Source organism: Cnephaeus nilssonii (assembly GCF_951640355.1).
Source record: "Cnephaeus nilssonii genome assembly, chromosome: 9".
In the NCBI taxonomy this organism is placed as follows: Eukaryota; Metazoa; Chordata; class Mammalia; order Chiroptera; family Vespertilionidae; genus Cnephaeus; species Cnephaeus nilssonii.
Genome location: NC_137080.1, coordinates 97586976 through 97600581, shown reverse-complemented (window position 1 = coordinate 97600581; position 13606 = coordinate 97586976). Strand labels below are relative to the sequence as shown.

Here is a 13606-nt window from a genome sequence, read left to right as displayed (position 1 = left end):
CCAGGTTCAATTCCGGTCAAGGGCATGTACCTTGGTTGCGGGCACATCCCCAGTAGGGGGTGTACGGGAGGCAGCTGGTCAATGTTTCTCTCTCATCGACATTTCTAGCTCTCTATCCCTCGCCCTTCCTCCCTGTAAAAATCAATAAAAAATATATTTTAAAAAAACAAAACAAAAATAAGTAAATAAAAGACTTGTAAGATTTAGGTCCATGGGTGAGCACTCACCTCCCCACCTAACACAGCACTTGTGTTACTCTGAACCTGACTTCAGTTGCCTGTTCCAGTCTAGTCACCGGCTCGCGTCTGAAGGGCTCACTGAGTCGTGACAATAACTGAGGCATCGGCCCTGACCTTGTGGCATCCCTCCCACCCCGAGGGAAGCCAGCCTTCCTGGGTCCCCTCTGCAGAATTACCCTCCACCCTGAAGGGCAGCAACAGGACCACAGCTGGCCAATGAGGGTTCCCCTGACTGACAGACCCTGGGAACCGGGAGAGCTGCAGAAAAGAAGCAGGCTGCGACAGGAGAGGCCTCGGGGCCGGAGGGTCCAGCGCTCAGAAAAGGAAGTGCATTTTGACAACAAAGGACAGGAGATGCCTCCATCTGGCGGCTGTGCCTGGACCCTGACCCCTCCTGGGGTTTGCCTCAGGTCCGCTGACCGTTCTCCGGACTCGAGAACAGCTGTTTGTAACATCATAGAAAGTTCACTACCTTGTGTCAGACTTCAGGATCCTGTGGGGAGACACTCGGGCCAGGGACCTGCAGCCCTTACCTGCCCCGTCGCCGCCTGCACGCAGCCTTCCTCCCTTATCCTGTCCAACCAGTGCCTGGAGGCAGGAGGCACTTCCGCTGGCCGGCTGCTCTCCGTTGGAATAAATGCTCATGTCCTTCAACCCTGTCTCTGCTGAATGTGGTTCAAGCGCTGACAGCAGCCACATTTGTGTCCAGTTTCAGCATCGCAGGCCCCTCGGGCACAGGTGAGTGGAAGGCCACTGAGCACCGGCAGGTGGGGAAAAGCTCTGAAAACAAGGCCCACGTCTCCGTTCGAAAGGAAAGGTGTTTGTAAAGGCGCCGCTCCTGCAGCAGGGAGGCCTGGACTGAAATCTGCGCAGCCGTCCTTCCGCACACCCTGCCCCCCCCCTCCTGTGGGCAGCCTGGGCAGCCCCCCTGACCCCTTGGGGTTATTCATCGGTGGGTGCTCCCGTGTGGGGGGGCACACAGTAGTACACATCTGTTGCTCTCTTGCTGACCTGGCCTTGGCCAGCCCGGTTTACAGGCTCCAGCTGGAGGCCCAGGTGGAAGGGAACAAGCTCCTTTCCCCCCTCCCCCCCCCCCCCCCATGGGGCTGGGAAGGCGCCTGCGTGCTGCACCCAGGGTGTGGCTTCAGTGTCTGTCTCCCTCGACTGTCAGTCCTGGCACCTTGCAGCCCACATCGGCCACAGCGTCGCCAGTGGGCCAGTGGTGCGGGGCTCATCTTGGGAGATGGTCTGTGGGTGAAAAGGGGCCACACATTAGCCTGACCAGCTCAGGGGGCCTGCATGGCGGGAGCACACCTCAGCCCTGCCGCCGCACAGGACGGTCTGCAACTGCAGCTCCCCAAGCAAAGGCCGACCTCTACCTCAACCGAGCCTATTGTCTTCCTCCCTCTATCCCGCCCTCCCAGGCTCTCCTGCTGCTCCGTCTGCTTCCGGCCCACAGGAGCGGGGAGAGGATTACTGTTTTCAGGCCGCTTTGGGGGAGACCGGTTAGGCAGCCACAGGCCGCAACGCGTGCAGTTGGTGCTGGCTCTGGTCCTTGCTGGCCGGGACCTGGCCGGGAGGCACCCTCGCCTGGCCAGGCTCCTTGCCAGGTAATCGGTGAGCAGGTGCCTTCCCGACGGGCTGGCCGAGGCCTGAGCCATGACCGGACACCCACCAGCCTGGCTGCCCAGCTCCCTCGTTTACTGCTTCACCTGCTCACCCACCGGCAGCCCCGCGTGAAACGTGCCCTCAGGCAGCTGTCTTGTCACTGAGCTGCCCGCTGCCTACAAGCGAGCCTGTCCCAGCAACGGTCCCCCCGAACATGGGACTGGAGAGGGACAGCTCCCACAGCAAGGCTCCGGGTGCGAGGGCCAGGCCCTCCAGTCAGAGGTGAAGCCCGAGGCCGGAGACGCGGGAGACTCCGCCCAGACCGCTGTGGGGTCTCCCCACCGGGCACCCCCCCCCACAGCAGCCCACCACCCGCTGTGCACCTCAGTGCAAAGCAGCGAAGGTGGCGATTCTGGGCGCAGCGCCCCCCCCCCCAGGCCTCTGCCCCCGGAGGGTCAGGGTGCGAAGAGGGGAAACACACTTAAGTCCAATGGCCCAAGGCGGGTCCAAGGCGGGTAATCCCAGGCGCCTCCGGTCCCAGTGGAGGAGGAGCCCACGCTGGCCCAGCCAACCCCGCAGCCCTTGGGCAAAAACCGCTTAAAAAGCCAGTGCCAGAGGCAGAGAAAAGCACTTCCGGGCATGAGCTCCGCTCCCTGGTATATGTTGTCAGTTTGACTCAAACTTTAAAACGTCTCAAACCCCACCAAGAATTACGATGAAAACGTTATCATCAAAGTCCTAGGCACGTCCGCTTTCCCACGGCCATTCCAAACTTCCTTCCATCGGGAGAGTGAGCCCCGAGACTGCCGGGTGGGAGACGCGGATCCCCAGCCGCCATGCTTCCCCTTGTGCTCCCAGGCCTGGGAATGGTCCCTGCAGGGCAGCTCCCAACCCGGCCAGCATTCACCCCCATCGGCCAGCATTCACCCCCATCGGCCAGCATTCACCCCACCCCCGTGGCCAGGGCCTCCGCGCACGGCCTGCCCCTGCCCTGCCGCTGGGGAGGGTCGGTGCTCACCATGGTCTTCAGGGAAGAGCGCTGAGCGGGGTCTACACTCCACCCCGGTCCCTGCAGGGATCTCAGCCCTAAAGGGGGTGGGCTTCGCTCTGCTGAGCCCTCAGAGGGGGGCACCCTTCCCGCCCCTCCCCGCAGGCCCCCCCCAGGAAGCCCCAGGCCGCGGCGGCCCACTCTGCTCACAGTGGGGACAGGTGATCACGGGTTTATTGAGGCTCTGGGGGACCCCGAGAGACACGTGCAGGGACACAGCCGCTCCCCACGGCCCATCGAGCCATGTCGGCAGTCGGGGTGCGGCCCTGGTCAGAATTCTCACCAACTACCCACCGGGACACTCCCAAGCCTGCCCACGGGGCTTCCCCTTCCGTCACCCCAACACACAGCCCGGAGCACTCTCGGGAGGTGGCGGGAAGGGAGGGGGTGAGGCTGAGGGGAGAGGGGAGGCGTCCCAGGAGGCGCTGGATGGCGGAGGAGTGACGGCATCTTGTGGATGAACCCGGAGAGCAGGCCTGTGCCCAGGGGATGAGCGCCCCACGCCCAGAGGGGCTGCACTTACAGGAGGGTGGGGAGCCTGGCCTGGCCTCCCCACACCCCTCACTTGTAAAGCAAATGGACTCGACTCCCATCACAGCTCAGCCGGTCGGGGAGCTCAGGGGGGCCCCTGGGCAGGCCCCCAGAGGGGCCTGGGGGTGTGGGAGGGGGGCGCCGTGCGCGGAGCTGCTGCCGAGACTGGAGCTGGCGGCGCAGTTCGGAGACGCGCTCCTCTTTCTGGCGGAAGGAAGACAGGAGGGACCGGGATGGGGGGGGGGGGGGGGGGAAGAGGAAAATGGGGGCGGGGATAGAGGGTGGGCGGACAAAAGGAATTAAAACGAGGAACTGAGAACAAGAAAAGCCCGAAGACCAAACTGGGGCTCCACCGAGGACAAAAGCAAGGAGGAGACTGGGGAAGGGAGCGCAGCGCGCAGCTTCCAACCAGGTTCCCGCCGGTCCCTGCGGCCAGGCGCCCGGGCCCCCTCCCCTCCCCCGCCGAGCCCTCCCTCCCCTGGGTCTCAGGGCGGGGAGTCCTCTCGCCGACCCGCCCTCCCGCCTCCCGCACTCTCCCCGCAGGTCCCTCCCGGCCCCGCGGCCGCGCGCACCTCCGCGATGATCTTCTCCAGCTCCCGGTTCTCCTTCTCCAGCAGCCGCGACTTCTCCTCCTCGTGGTTGTTGGTCGAGGACCCCGTCTTCATGGTGTCCTGAGCCTCCGACTGCCATTCCCCGCGGGTGATCAGCCTGCGCATCTGGGCGGGTGTTGGGGCGGGGGGGGGGGCAGCACAGACGTGAGCGCCCGGCTGCGGGGGGCGGGGGGAGCCGAAGGGACGGAAGGGCGGGAGCGGCGGGCGGCGAGGGGCCGGGCTCACCTTGGGCACGAACAGCACCACCAGCGTGATGTAGGAGGAGAAGACGATGGCGAGCGAGGCGAAGGCGAAGGCCGCGTCCTGCTGGCTGGACAGGATCATGGTGACGGGCGCCGTGATGAGGCACAGGACCTGGGGGCGGGCGGGGGTCTCAGGGGCCGAGGGCCAGGCTGCCCTCCCCAAGAGCCTGTGGGTCAGGCTCCGGTGGCTTCCATTCCAAAGGGGCGCACTCATCCTCCTCAGCTCTAGCCGGGAGGAATCGCCCACAAACGGCCCCCAAGCAGCCCCTCCAGGCCCGGCCCGCAGCGGAGCGGAGCGCCATCCCCGGCCAGTGCGCTGGGGGGGGGGGGGCCCTCCCCGGAGCCAGCCCGCACGCCTGGCGGAACCTCGACTCCGGGTCACCTGTGAGCGCAGACAGCGACTGCGCCTGTCTCTGCCCCCCCGCCCCCCGGGCAGCACCCCCTCGGGCTGTGGGCCGGCGCAGAGCTGTGCGCCTTAGAAGCCCAGAAGCCCTGAGCGCGGTGCCGCCCCCCACGGACCGAGGCCGCCCTCCCCCGGGGCGCGGGGCGCTCACCGCCACGTTGTAGATGGCCATGCCCACCGCCCGGTGGTCGTTGATCTTCTCGGTGGACACGCTCTTGGTCTCATAAGCCAGGAAGATGCCCAGCAGCAGCAGCAGCCCCTTGTAGCCGTAGAAAATGCCTGCGACACGGCCCGGGGTCACCGCAGGACGACACGGCCCGGCCCGGGGTCACCGCAGGACGACACGGCCCGGGGTCACCGCAGGACGACACGGCCCGGGGTCACCGCAGGACGACACGGCCCGGGGTCACCGCAGGACGCGGCCGCCGCCAGGGCTCCGCTCCCCGCCCCCCTCACCGCCTGTCCACCGCCCCCCACCTTCCCCCACCTTCCCGGCCTGGGCGCCGGGTCATGACCCTTACCCTCCGCTGGGAACCCAGCTTTGCAGACTGAGGGGTTGCCCTTTGTGGCCACAGATGAGGGAGCTGAGGCACAGGGACCGAGGCCGCCTGGCAGCCCCTCTCCGGGGAGCTGCGCCCAGCCCGTGCCCGTCCCAGCCCTTCCCCCACAGCACAGCTCTGCGCCCCTTCCTCAGGCCCTGAGCTCCTCCCCAGCACCCCTCCCTGAGCTCCCCGCCAGCTCCTCCCCCAGCTCCCCCCCTGAGCTCCCCGCCAGCTCCTCCCCCAGCTCCTCCCCCAGCTCCCCCCCAGCTCCTCCCCCAGCTCCCCGCAGCCACACGGCTGCCCTCTCAGGCAGGCATGGCAGGTCACTCCCTGGACTGCCGGCCTTTGCCTCTTCCCCAGCCCACCCGTCCCATGTCCACACCCCACACACACACACCCCCACACACCCCCCAAGCCCCCCCACACACACCGAGCCACGTGTTCATCTTGCGGGAGCTGCAGTGCTCCAGCTGCGGCAGGATGGACACATCGATGTCTTCCTTCGGCTCCTCCTTGGCGAACGTCTAACGGAGATGAGGCCACAGGAAAAGGGGTGTCCCCCTGTGTCCCCCAGCTCTGCCCCGTTTCCTAGGAGACCCCAGTGCTGAGGCCAAACCCCGCTCTAGGCCTGGACAGGCTCCCGGCCTCAGGGATGGCCACCCTCCCGTGCCCCGGGCCACGCAGCCCCCCCCCCCCCCCCCGCGCCTGGTACCTCGATGGTGCGGTGCAGGGGGTCCACGATCTGCCAGACGGCGAGGGTGAGCAGGTCCGTGCCCACCAGCAGGCCCACGGTGGCGTACAGCTTCCAGGGCTCCAGGGTCTGGCGGAGCACAGCACCGTCACCCGGTCACCCGGTCACCCGGCCCGGCCCGGCCCGGCCGCCGCCAGGCACAGGGGAGGGGAGGACGGGGGCCAGCGCTCACCTTCCTCCACTCCTTCTTCTCCTCCTTCTTGGTGAAGACCGTGTGCACCCACCAGATCTTGGTGAACATGGAGCCGTAGCCCAGACTGAAGCCCAGGCCGAGGAGCCAGAGGCGGGCCTGGGAAGGAGAGGGAGAGGGTGCTGGCGCTGCGCGAGGCAGCCAGTGGGGACGGGGGACGGGGGACGGGGGACGGGGGACGGGGGGGGCGGGGGGGGCGCCGAGGAAGGGCTCCCTGCCTTCAGCAAACCCCTCCCCTCCCCCGTCTACTCTGCCACCAGGGATCTGGCTAAAACCTCCGGGTCTAATGCCCACTCTGCCCGCTCCCCAGGCCCAGCCCCGGCCTCTATTGCTGCCTGTGCCACGGCCCTGCCCCCCCACTTCCCCAGCTGGCAAACCAGAGCCTTCAATGTTCTAACGCCGCTCTCCTGTGCGGCCGCCCTCTGCACCGCTCCCCTGACCCCGCCGCCTCCTCCCCTGGAAGCAGCCTGCCCGCGGCCTGGGGTGCCGGTGAGCGACCCCGTGCAGAGCGTGGGGCAGAGACGGGCACCAGGCAGAGGAGAGGCGAGAGCAAGGTGGGCGGGGACACGGGTGTCTCCTACCAGCACACAGACCGGAGATGCTGCGGACGGCAGCCCCTCCCCACCCGCCGGCTCCTCCCTGCACCGCGCAGCCGCCCCACTGGCCCGGCTGTGGGTCCGGGTTTTTGCCGCTGTCCTTCCCAACCCCCCACGGCTCCACAGGAAACCCACTTCTTGTTCTCAGCCCCCAAGACAAGTCGAGCCGCCACTGTCCTCCGTGGGGACCCGACCCTGCTCTTGTCGTCAGGGCCCAGCAACCCCGGCGCCCACAAGTGACCGGCAGGCGCGCTCAGAACAAACCACCTGCGGGCGGGCGGCAGGCGCGCTCAGAACAAACCACCTGCGGCACCGACCGGCGGGAAGGCGCGAGGGCGGGGCTGCCTCACCTGGCAGACGAAGGGGAACTGGTTCCTCCCGATGTGGTACCCGTCCAGCCCGAGGGGGAAGACAGCAGCCAAGGCCAGCGAGCAGCCCACAGCCGTGAGGTTGTTCAGGGTGGGCTGTGAGTTCTGGATGTAGCTGGGCCAGGCGGGAGGGAGCAGGGAGAGGAAAGCAGAATCAGCCCTTCTGAAGGGAGTCGGTCTCCAAAGGCAGGAAGACAGGCTGGGCGGGCAGCAGAGCCGGGAGAAAGCCCACTGGCCTGGGCGGCGGGGCTGGGAGGGCCTCCCGCCCAGACCAGCGCACCCCACCCCAGCCCTGCCCGCCTGCCGGCCCTGAGCTGCAGGGACAGGAGCTCTGGCTTCGCCGTCCGTGCGCAGTGACCGTGAGGAAGCGCAGGTCAGTGAAGACCCAGCCCCGGGCCTCAGTGACACGGGTTTGACTCACTCCCTTCAATGACCATCTGGGAGAGGCAGGCAGGACAACAAACGTCAGAAGACACACTTACCGGACGTGCGAGTTGTAGATGTTAAAAGACAGACAGACAACAGCTAGGACAATGCCCAAGCTGGAGAGAACCGAGACGGAGATAAAGAGTTTCTGCGACAGGAAGCGGAATGTCTTGATGACCAGGGTCTGGTCAGCAGGGGGAGACCCTCCTGCAGGGGGCGGAGGGAGAGAGGGAGAAGGAAGGAGGACCGAGGGAGGCAGGTGGGGTGGGGGAGGCAGGGCAGCCGCGGGCGCCAGCAGACATGCGCTCCGAGGGCGGCTGCGCCCTCCACAGGCTGGCAGAGTCGGGCCTCATAGTCTTTTCTGTGATTGTTTGTTTTTTCTGCTTTGTCTTTCTTGTAGGAAAGGGAAATGGGAAGGGAAAGGAGGGGATCGATCACTGAGAACATTATGAGGTTTCCTGTAACTCAAATCCAAAGCTTTATGATTGTAGGGTCATAAAGCTAAGAGCCTCCAAGGATCTGGTCTGGCCTCTCGGCTCCAGGAAAGAGGACACAAAAGCTGACCTGTGGCTTTTAGGCCTGGCTGGGGCATCCCCGAAGGTGTTTCCAGTATCGGGAGGAAGCTTAAGTGTGTCAGAGTTCACAGGGGAAAAAGCTAATTTCAGCCTGTGTGGCCTGGGAAAGGTATTCAGGCCATGCAGCATTTATAGCCCGGGACCTGCCCTAATTCCAGGAACCAGCCGTGGCGGGGATTGGGGGGGGGGGGGGGGGGGCTTGCCGAGCCTCACGATGCCCACCTGTTTTACCAGGACCTGCCTTTGCCCACCTTTGCTATCTCCCCACTTCCTATTATTTCAGCCACCAAGCCCTCAGAGAACTCCCTTACTGCCCTCTTTAACATGGACATTCCAGCAGGCAACACTCATCTCTCCTGTGGTTTAAGCAACTGCTTTCTTGACAGATAAAGAGGCAATTCCAGGCCTGATACATCAAGGCACCAGACACTGGGGAGACCCCAACGGAGTGCCCGTCTCCCAGCCCTGCCTGCCATCCCCGGTGACTGTTTCCAATAGCGCATGCTACCACCTGCCTCTTCCCTCTCGCGATACACCGTCTCCTCTGCCCAGACCTTGGACATTCTATTCCCTCTCTTCACCCAACCCCGTCCACCCGCTGGAGCATTTCCGCCTCATGGCACCTGCCACCCGCCTTCTTTCAAGGGCGTGACCTGCTCGTGACTGCTCAGAGGGGCTGAAGGAAGATACGTGGGGCCCACTTACCAATCCACTTATCTGTTTTCGACCAGGAGAGGTCATCCTTGGTGCTGTCATAGTAGCCGATCTTCTTGTAGCTGCCGCCTGGGCGGACCAGAGAGCCGTGGCGCGGGGAGCCTCCCAGCCCTCCCCTTCCCCAAGCAGCTTTCTGTGGTTGCGACCGATTCCCTTCACCCGCGCCCCGAAAGCCTTGGAGGGGCCTGAGAGTCACGCGAATGGGCAGTGACGTAAAAGCAGTGTAAAGGGTCCCACAGGCCAATGTCTTGTTCGTGGGAGGCCGCCACTCGCTGCACAGCCCACCGCCCACAGCGAGACCTCGCTCCCCGTGGCCCCAGCTTTCAGCGTTGGACATGTTTCTCTCCCTCGTGACAGAATCTTGGAATCGGTTCCCAGTGGCTTTCACTTCCGTTCCTCCCTGGTGGGTTGGCTTGGGTTCTAATTCCACAAATAAGTGGCACCTGCCTCTCAAAGTGCCGCCCAGTGCAATTCGGTCACTCCTGAAGTTCTGTTCCAGAACTGCCCTGGTCACCCTGCTTTCCCACCAGACTCCGTCCCCTTCCCCATGGCCGACGGCCATTCCCGCTCCTCCTGGGACAAAGAAGCTCTGAGAGGAGGTGGGAGGTGGGAGCCGGGAAGAAAGAAACTTTTCACAGGAAGCCAAGGACTGGCTCTCGGCCATGCTGAGAGGCTGAGCAGGGAGGGGTGGAAATTAACTCATGGAAGGTCTGCAAATACCTCAGTGTGCCGGATATAAGAAAACACGCCTAGAAAAACCAAACTACACACACTACAAACAAATTAAGAATGTTTCCTTATGCCCTGGCCAGTTTGCTCAGTGGATAGAGCACCGGCCTGCGGACCTAAAGGGCCCGGGTTCGATCCCGGTCAAGGGCACGTACTTTGGTGGCAGGCTCCTCCAGGCTGGTCAGGGCTCGTGCAGGAGGCAACCAATCGATGTGTTTCTCTCACATCAATGTTTCTCTGTCTTTCCCTCTCTCTTCCACTCTCCATAAAATATTAATGGAAAAATATCCTCAGGTGAGGATTAACAACAACAAAAAAGAATGTTTACTTACGTATGTAGCAAGAAAATTCTATAAGTTCCCTTTAAAAATAACAGGTTTCTGCCCTGCCCAGTTGCTCAGTGGTTAAACCATTGGCCCTTGGACCAAAGGTTCATGGGTTCAATTCCTGGCTCAATGGAGGCATCCGGTCAATGTTTGACCCTCACATCGCTGTCTCTCTCTCTCTCTCTTGCTCTCCCTTACTCTCTCTAAAAACCAATTTAAAAAAAATATGCTCATGAAATTAACTCTGAAAAAAAAACCCCAGCAGGTTTCCTAGAGTCTATGGGTATGCAAGCCACAGGTCATTAACTCCTCAAGCCAAGCCACCACAGGGAATTCCTGAGTCAGACGGAGCCCATGCGGAACAGTGCGTCCCCTTTAAGAACCGGCCACTGCAGCTCACAGAAACCACCCACCGAGCTGCTCTGGTCACCGTCCCCACAATCAGCTGAAGAGGAGGAGCGAGGCCCCAAGGCCGTCCTGTGGTGTCTCCTGGTTTCCTAGCCCAGCCCACCTGCCCCTCGCCTCCCCCCCCTCCCCCCCCCCCCCCCCCCCCCCCCCCGCTCACCCTGGAGCTGCTCAATAAGCGTCCACGCCATCCGAGAGCCGCTGGCATCGAACACCACGTGGCCCTGAGGGAGAGGAACAGCGGAGGCACAAGGGGATAAAAGCAAGCGTGAGAGAGCTCAGGCCCCACTTTGAATGCTGATGTTTTTGAAGCTAATTGAGGTTCTGAATGAGTTCTATTTATGGCATTGGCCTGCATATAGGACATACCCCAGATACCCATACCCTGGATTTCAGAAACGTTCTCCTTTTGAGAAGCTTCACCATGAGATCTGGATGGAAGAATCCCCACCGAGCACCAGGAGCCTGGCTCCGGGGGGTGTGGCCTGAGCGGGTCACCGAGTCCCTGGGTGGATTCCCCACTTTAACGGAATAAACAAATGATCTCTTTCATCTTTCAAAGCCCGACAATTCTTATCTGACATAAACATCTGGGCTAAAAAGGAATGAGGACAGGGCTGAAAGCAATGGGACAGGCCTTTCCCCCCTATTCCCAGGTGGCTCTGGGGTCCCTACTGCATGGCCTGAGACCAATTGCTGCAGGGAGGCAGCTGAGAGAGAACAGGCATGCTCCCGGAAGGCTCTCTCTCAGGAGGAGGACGAGTGTGAGGGAGGCACTGCACTCACGGAGACGCCCTCGAAGGACGAGGAGTTCATCGCCCGGTAGATCTGGTCGGTGATGGTCTGGTTGTTGTAGTTGAAGTCTTCCAGGCGCACGCCCGCGCGGCCACCGCCTCCCGACGTCTTGTTCAGGGCCAGGGCCAAGGCCCAGATGGCGTCGTAGGCCAGCGGGGCCTCCTGGAAGCCCCCCGTCTCCTCGGGGTGTCTCTTCAGCCTCTTGGTCAGTTTTTCCACAAATTCCTGGGATGTCTAGGGAGGAAAGCGTTGGCGTGGGGGAGGGCTGGGTAACACGGCTTCTGGTTCCAACATCTCGACTTGAATCGATGGTTTACGTTCCCGCTGTCAGGTTGAGTGAATGTACACGTGAAACCTTTAGCTACACCCGTGTCTGCTTTACACCCGAAGCCACTAGACTAGGGCAGGGAGCAGCTGGGCCAATACTTCGTGTGCACAGCCGCTCAGAACCATGCCCAGAGCGGACACTGTGCCGATAAATGGTGGAGGCTGGGATGTGGAGAGAGAAGAGCAAAGCCAGGGAATGGCTGTGCCCTCAGCTTCAGCCTTCCCAGCAGAGCCGCCCGGCCAAACGGCCGTCCGGTCCCGAAAGACCAGAGGCGGTGGCGCCACCCTGTCCGCGGGAGGCCTGTCCGCGGGAGGCCTTCTCAGTGCGGACCTCCGCCCCCCGGCGCTCCGTTCACGGACTCTCAGGCATTCCCCCAGTCTGGGACTGCGGACATCACCCTACAGCTTCAAGTCTATTACTCCATCCCTACCCACACCCCTTCCAGCCCTTTTTCTTGGAAATCTTCTTTTTCCAAGAAAGCTGAATAACAGAATGGCAGTTCCTTTACCTCTGTCGTGAAATGGGCCAGAGACCCGAGTTCCTATACCTGGCAGTCTCTTCGCTAGCTGACCAGAGGTGAATTCCCCTCAGTGTTTTGAGAGGTCTCCCATATAATGGAGAAAATCACACCTGCCCTTCCCTACCTCCCAAAACCACACTCAGTGGCCACTTCTCGGCAAGGCCCAGGTAAGACAGGGGTTCCAGATTAGATTTGAATATGTTAACATACACTCACTCTGAGGAAATGAATGAAAAGTCTTCATTCCCCAGGCCCCGCCCACTTTGCTTTCCAGTCAACTTTCTGGACACAAAGGAGTAGGAAACGCCAAGGCGCGCAGTGTGGTGCCGCGGGCACAGCCTGGCTTTGCAGACAGACAGGCTGGCTCTCCCGCCCTGGAGGGCAGGACCAGGCTCCACCCCTCTCCTTCCTCAGACCCCAGCACTGTGACCTCCAGGTGGATGTCCATTGGGCTAGGCCCGTGGTCGGCAAACTCATTAGTCAACAGAGCCAATATCAACAGTACAACGACTGAAATTTCTTTTGAGAGCCTAAGTTTTTAAACTTAAACTCTATAGGTAGGTACATTGTTATGAACTTAATTAGGGTCCTCGTAAGCTGGCCTTTGCGAAAAACCCAAGGGGCCAAAGAGCCGCATGTGGCTCGAGAGCCGCTGTTTGCCAACCACTGGATTAGGGCACTGAAGATGCTCTGTATGGTTCCATAGGGGGGGTGGGGGGGGGGGGGGAGAGAGAGAGAGAGAGAGAGAGAGAGAGAGAGAGAGAGAGAGAGAGAGATACAGAATGCACAACTGCAAGAGTGAGCCCTCATGACACTGTCAATGCAGGTGCATCAGGGGCCACTCGGCATGCTGACAGTGGGGGCTGTGTGTGTGTGAGGGCAGGGACATATGGGAAATCTCTGCGCTTGCCACTTGTCTTGCTGTGAACTTGACCCGCTTTAAGAAATAAAGTAAGGCCCTGGCTGGTTTGGCTTGGTGGATAGAGCGTCAGCCTGCGGACTGAAGGGTCCTGGGTTCAATTCGGGTCAAGGGCACATGCCCAGGTTTTGGGCTTGATCTCAGTAGGGGACATGCAGGAGGCAGCCAATCAATGATTCTCTCACCATTGATGTTTCTATCTCTATCTCCCTCTCCCTTCCTCTTTGAAATCAATAAAAATACATTTTTAAAGAAGACATTGCTCAGTGAATAGCTTAAAAAAATGTATTTGTTGTCCAGCTGGTGTGGCTCAGTGATTGAGCATCAACTTATGAATCAGGAGGTCAGGGTTCGATTCCTGGTCAATGCACATGCCCTGGTTGTGGGCTCCATCCCCAGGAGGGACGTGCAAAAGGCAGCCAAACAACGATTCTGTCTCATCACTGATGTTTCTCTCTCTCTCCCTCACCCTTCCTCTCTGAAATCAATAAGAACATTGCTTAAAAAAACTATAAAAAAATAATATCGACTCAAAAAAATGGTGGCGGAATAGACAGACGTGTCCCGAGCCTTGTCCCGGAGCAGATAGAAAGAACAGCTGAGGGTCGCACAGGCAGTGTTTGTTGGCGAGTTGAGGGACAGCTATCCTCCAGGAGACGGTGGGGGACTGCTGGACGGGGCTCCCCTGACCGGGCAGCACCCACTGCTGCTGGGTCCCCTCCCGGAGCGACCGGCTCCGA

General features: G+C 61.6%; 1 protein-coding gene across 3 annotated transcripts in view; it reads right to left on the bottom strand.

Annotated features, from left to right (window-relative positions):
• Positions 1-2284: 2284 nt before the first annotated feature.
• GABBR1 (gamma-aminobutyric acid type B receptor subunit 1) overlaps positions 2285-13606 on the bottom strand; it is a 34017-nt gene continuing 22695 nt past the window's right edge. The window contains exons 11-22 of one of the 3 annotated variants that reach the window (XM_079781233.1): positions 11091-11333; positions 10465-10528; positions 8836-8913; positions 7612-7762; positions 7112-7244; positions 6148-6264; positions 5937-6044; positions 5655-5748; positions 4834-4961; positions 4263-4391; positions 3999-4142; positions 2285-3630 (exon numbers count right to left, since the gene is read on the bottom strand). In XM_079781233.1, the coding sequence (XP_079637359.1) occupies positions 3457-3630; positions 3999-4142; positions 4263-4391; positions 4834-4961; positions 5655-5748; positions 5937-6044; positions 6148-6264; positions 7112-7244; positions 7612-7762; positions 8836-8913; positions 10465-10528; positions 11091-11333 (1563 nt within the window). In that variant the 3' untranslated portion in view covers positions 2285-3456. Of the gene's footprint in view, positions 3631-3998; positions 4143-4262; positions 4392-4833; positions 4962-5654; positions 5749-5936; positions 6045-6147; positions 6265-7111; positions 7245-7611; positions 7763-8835; positions 8914-10464; positions 10529-11090; positions 11334-13606 lie in introns of those variants that run through there. The other 2 variants (XM_079781234.1, XR_013814020.1) reach the window with 2 other exon arrangements.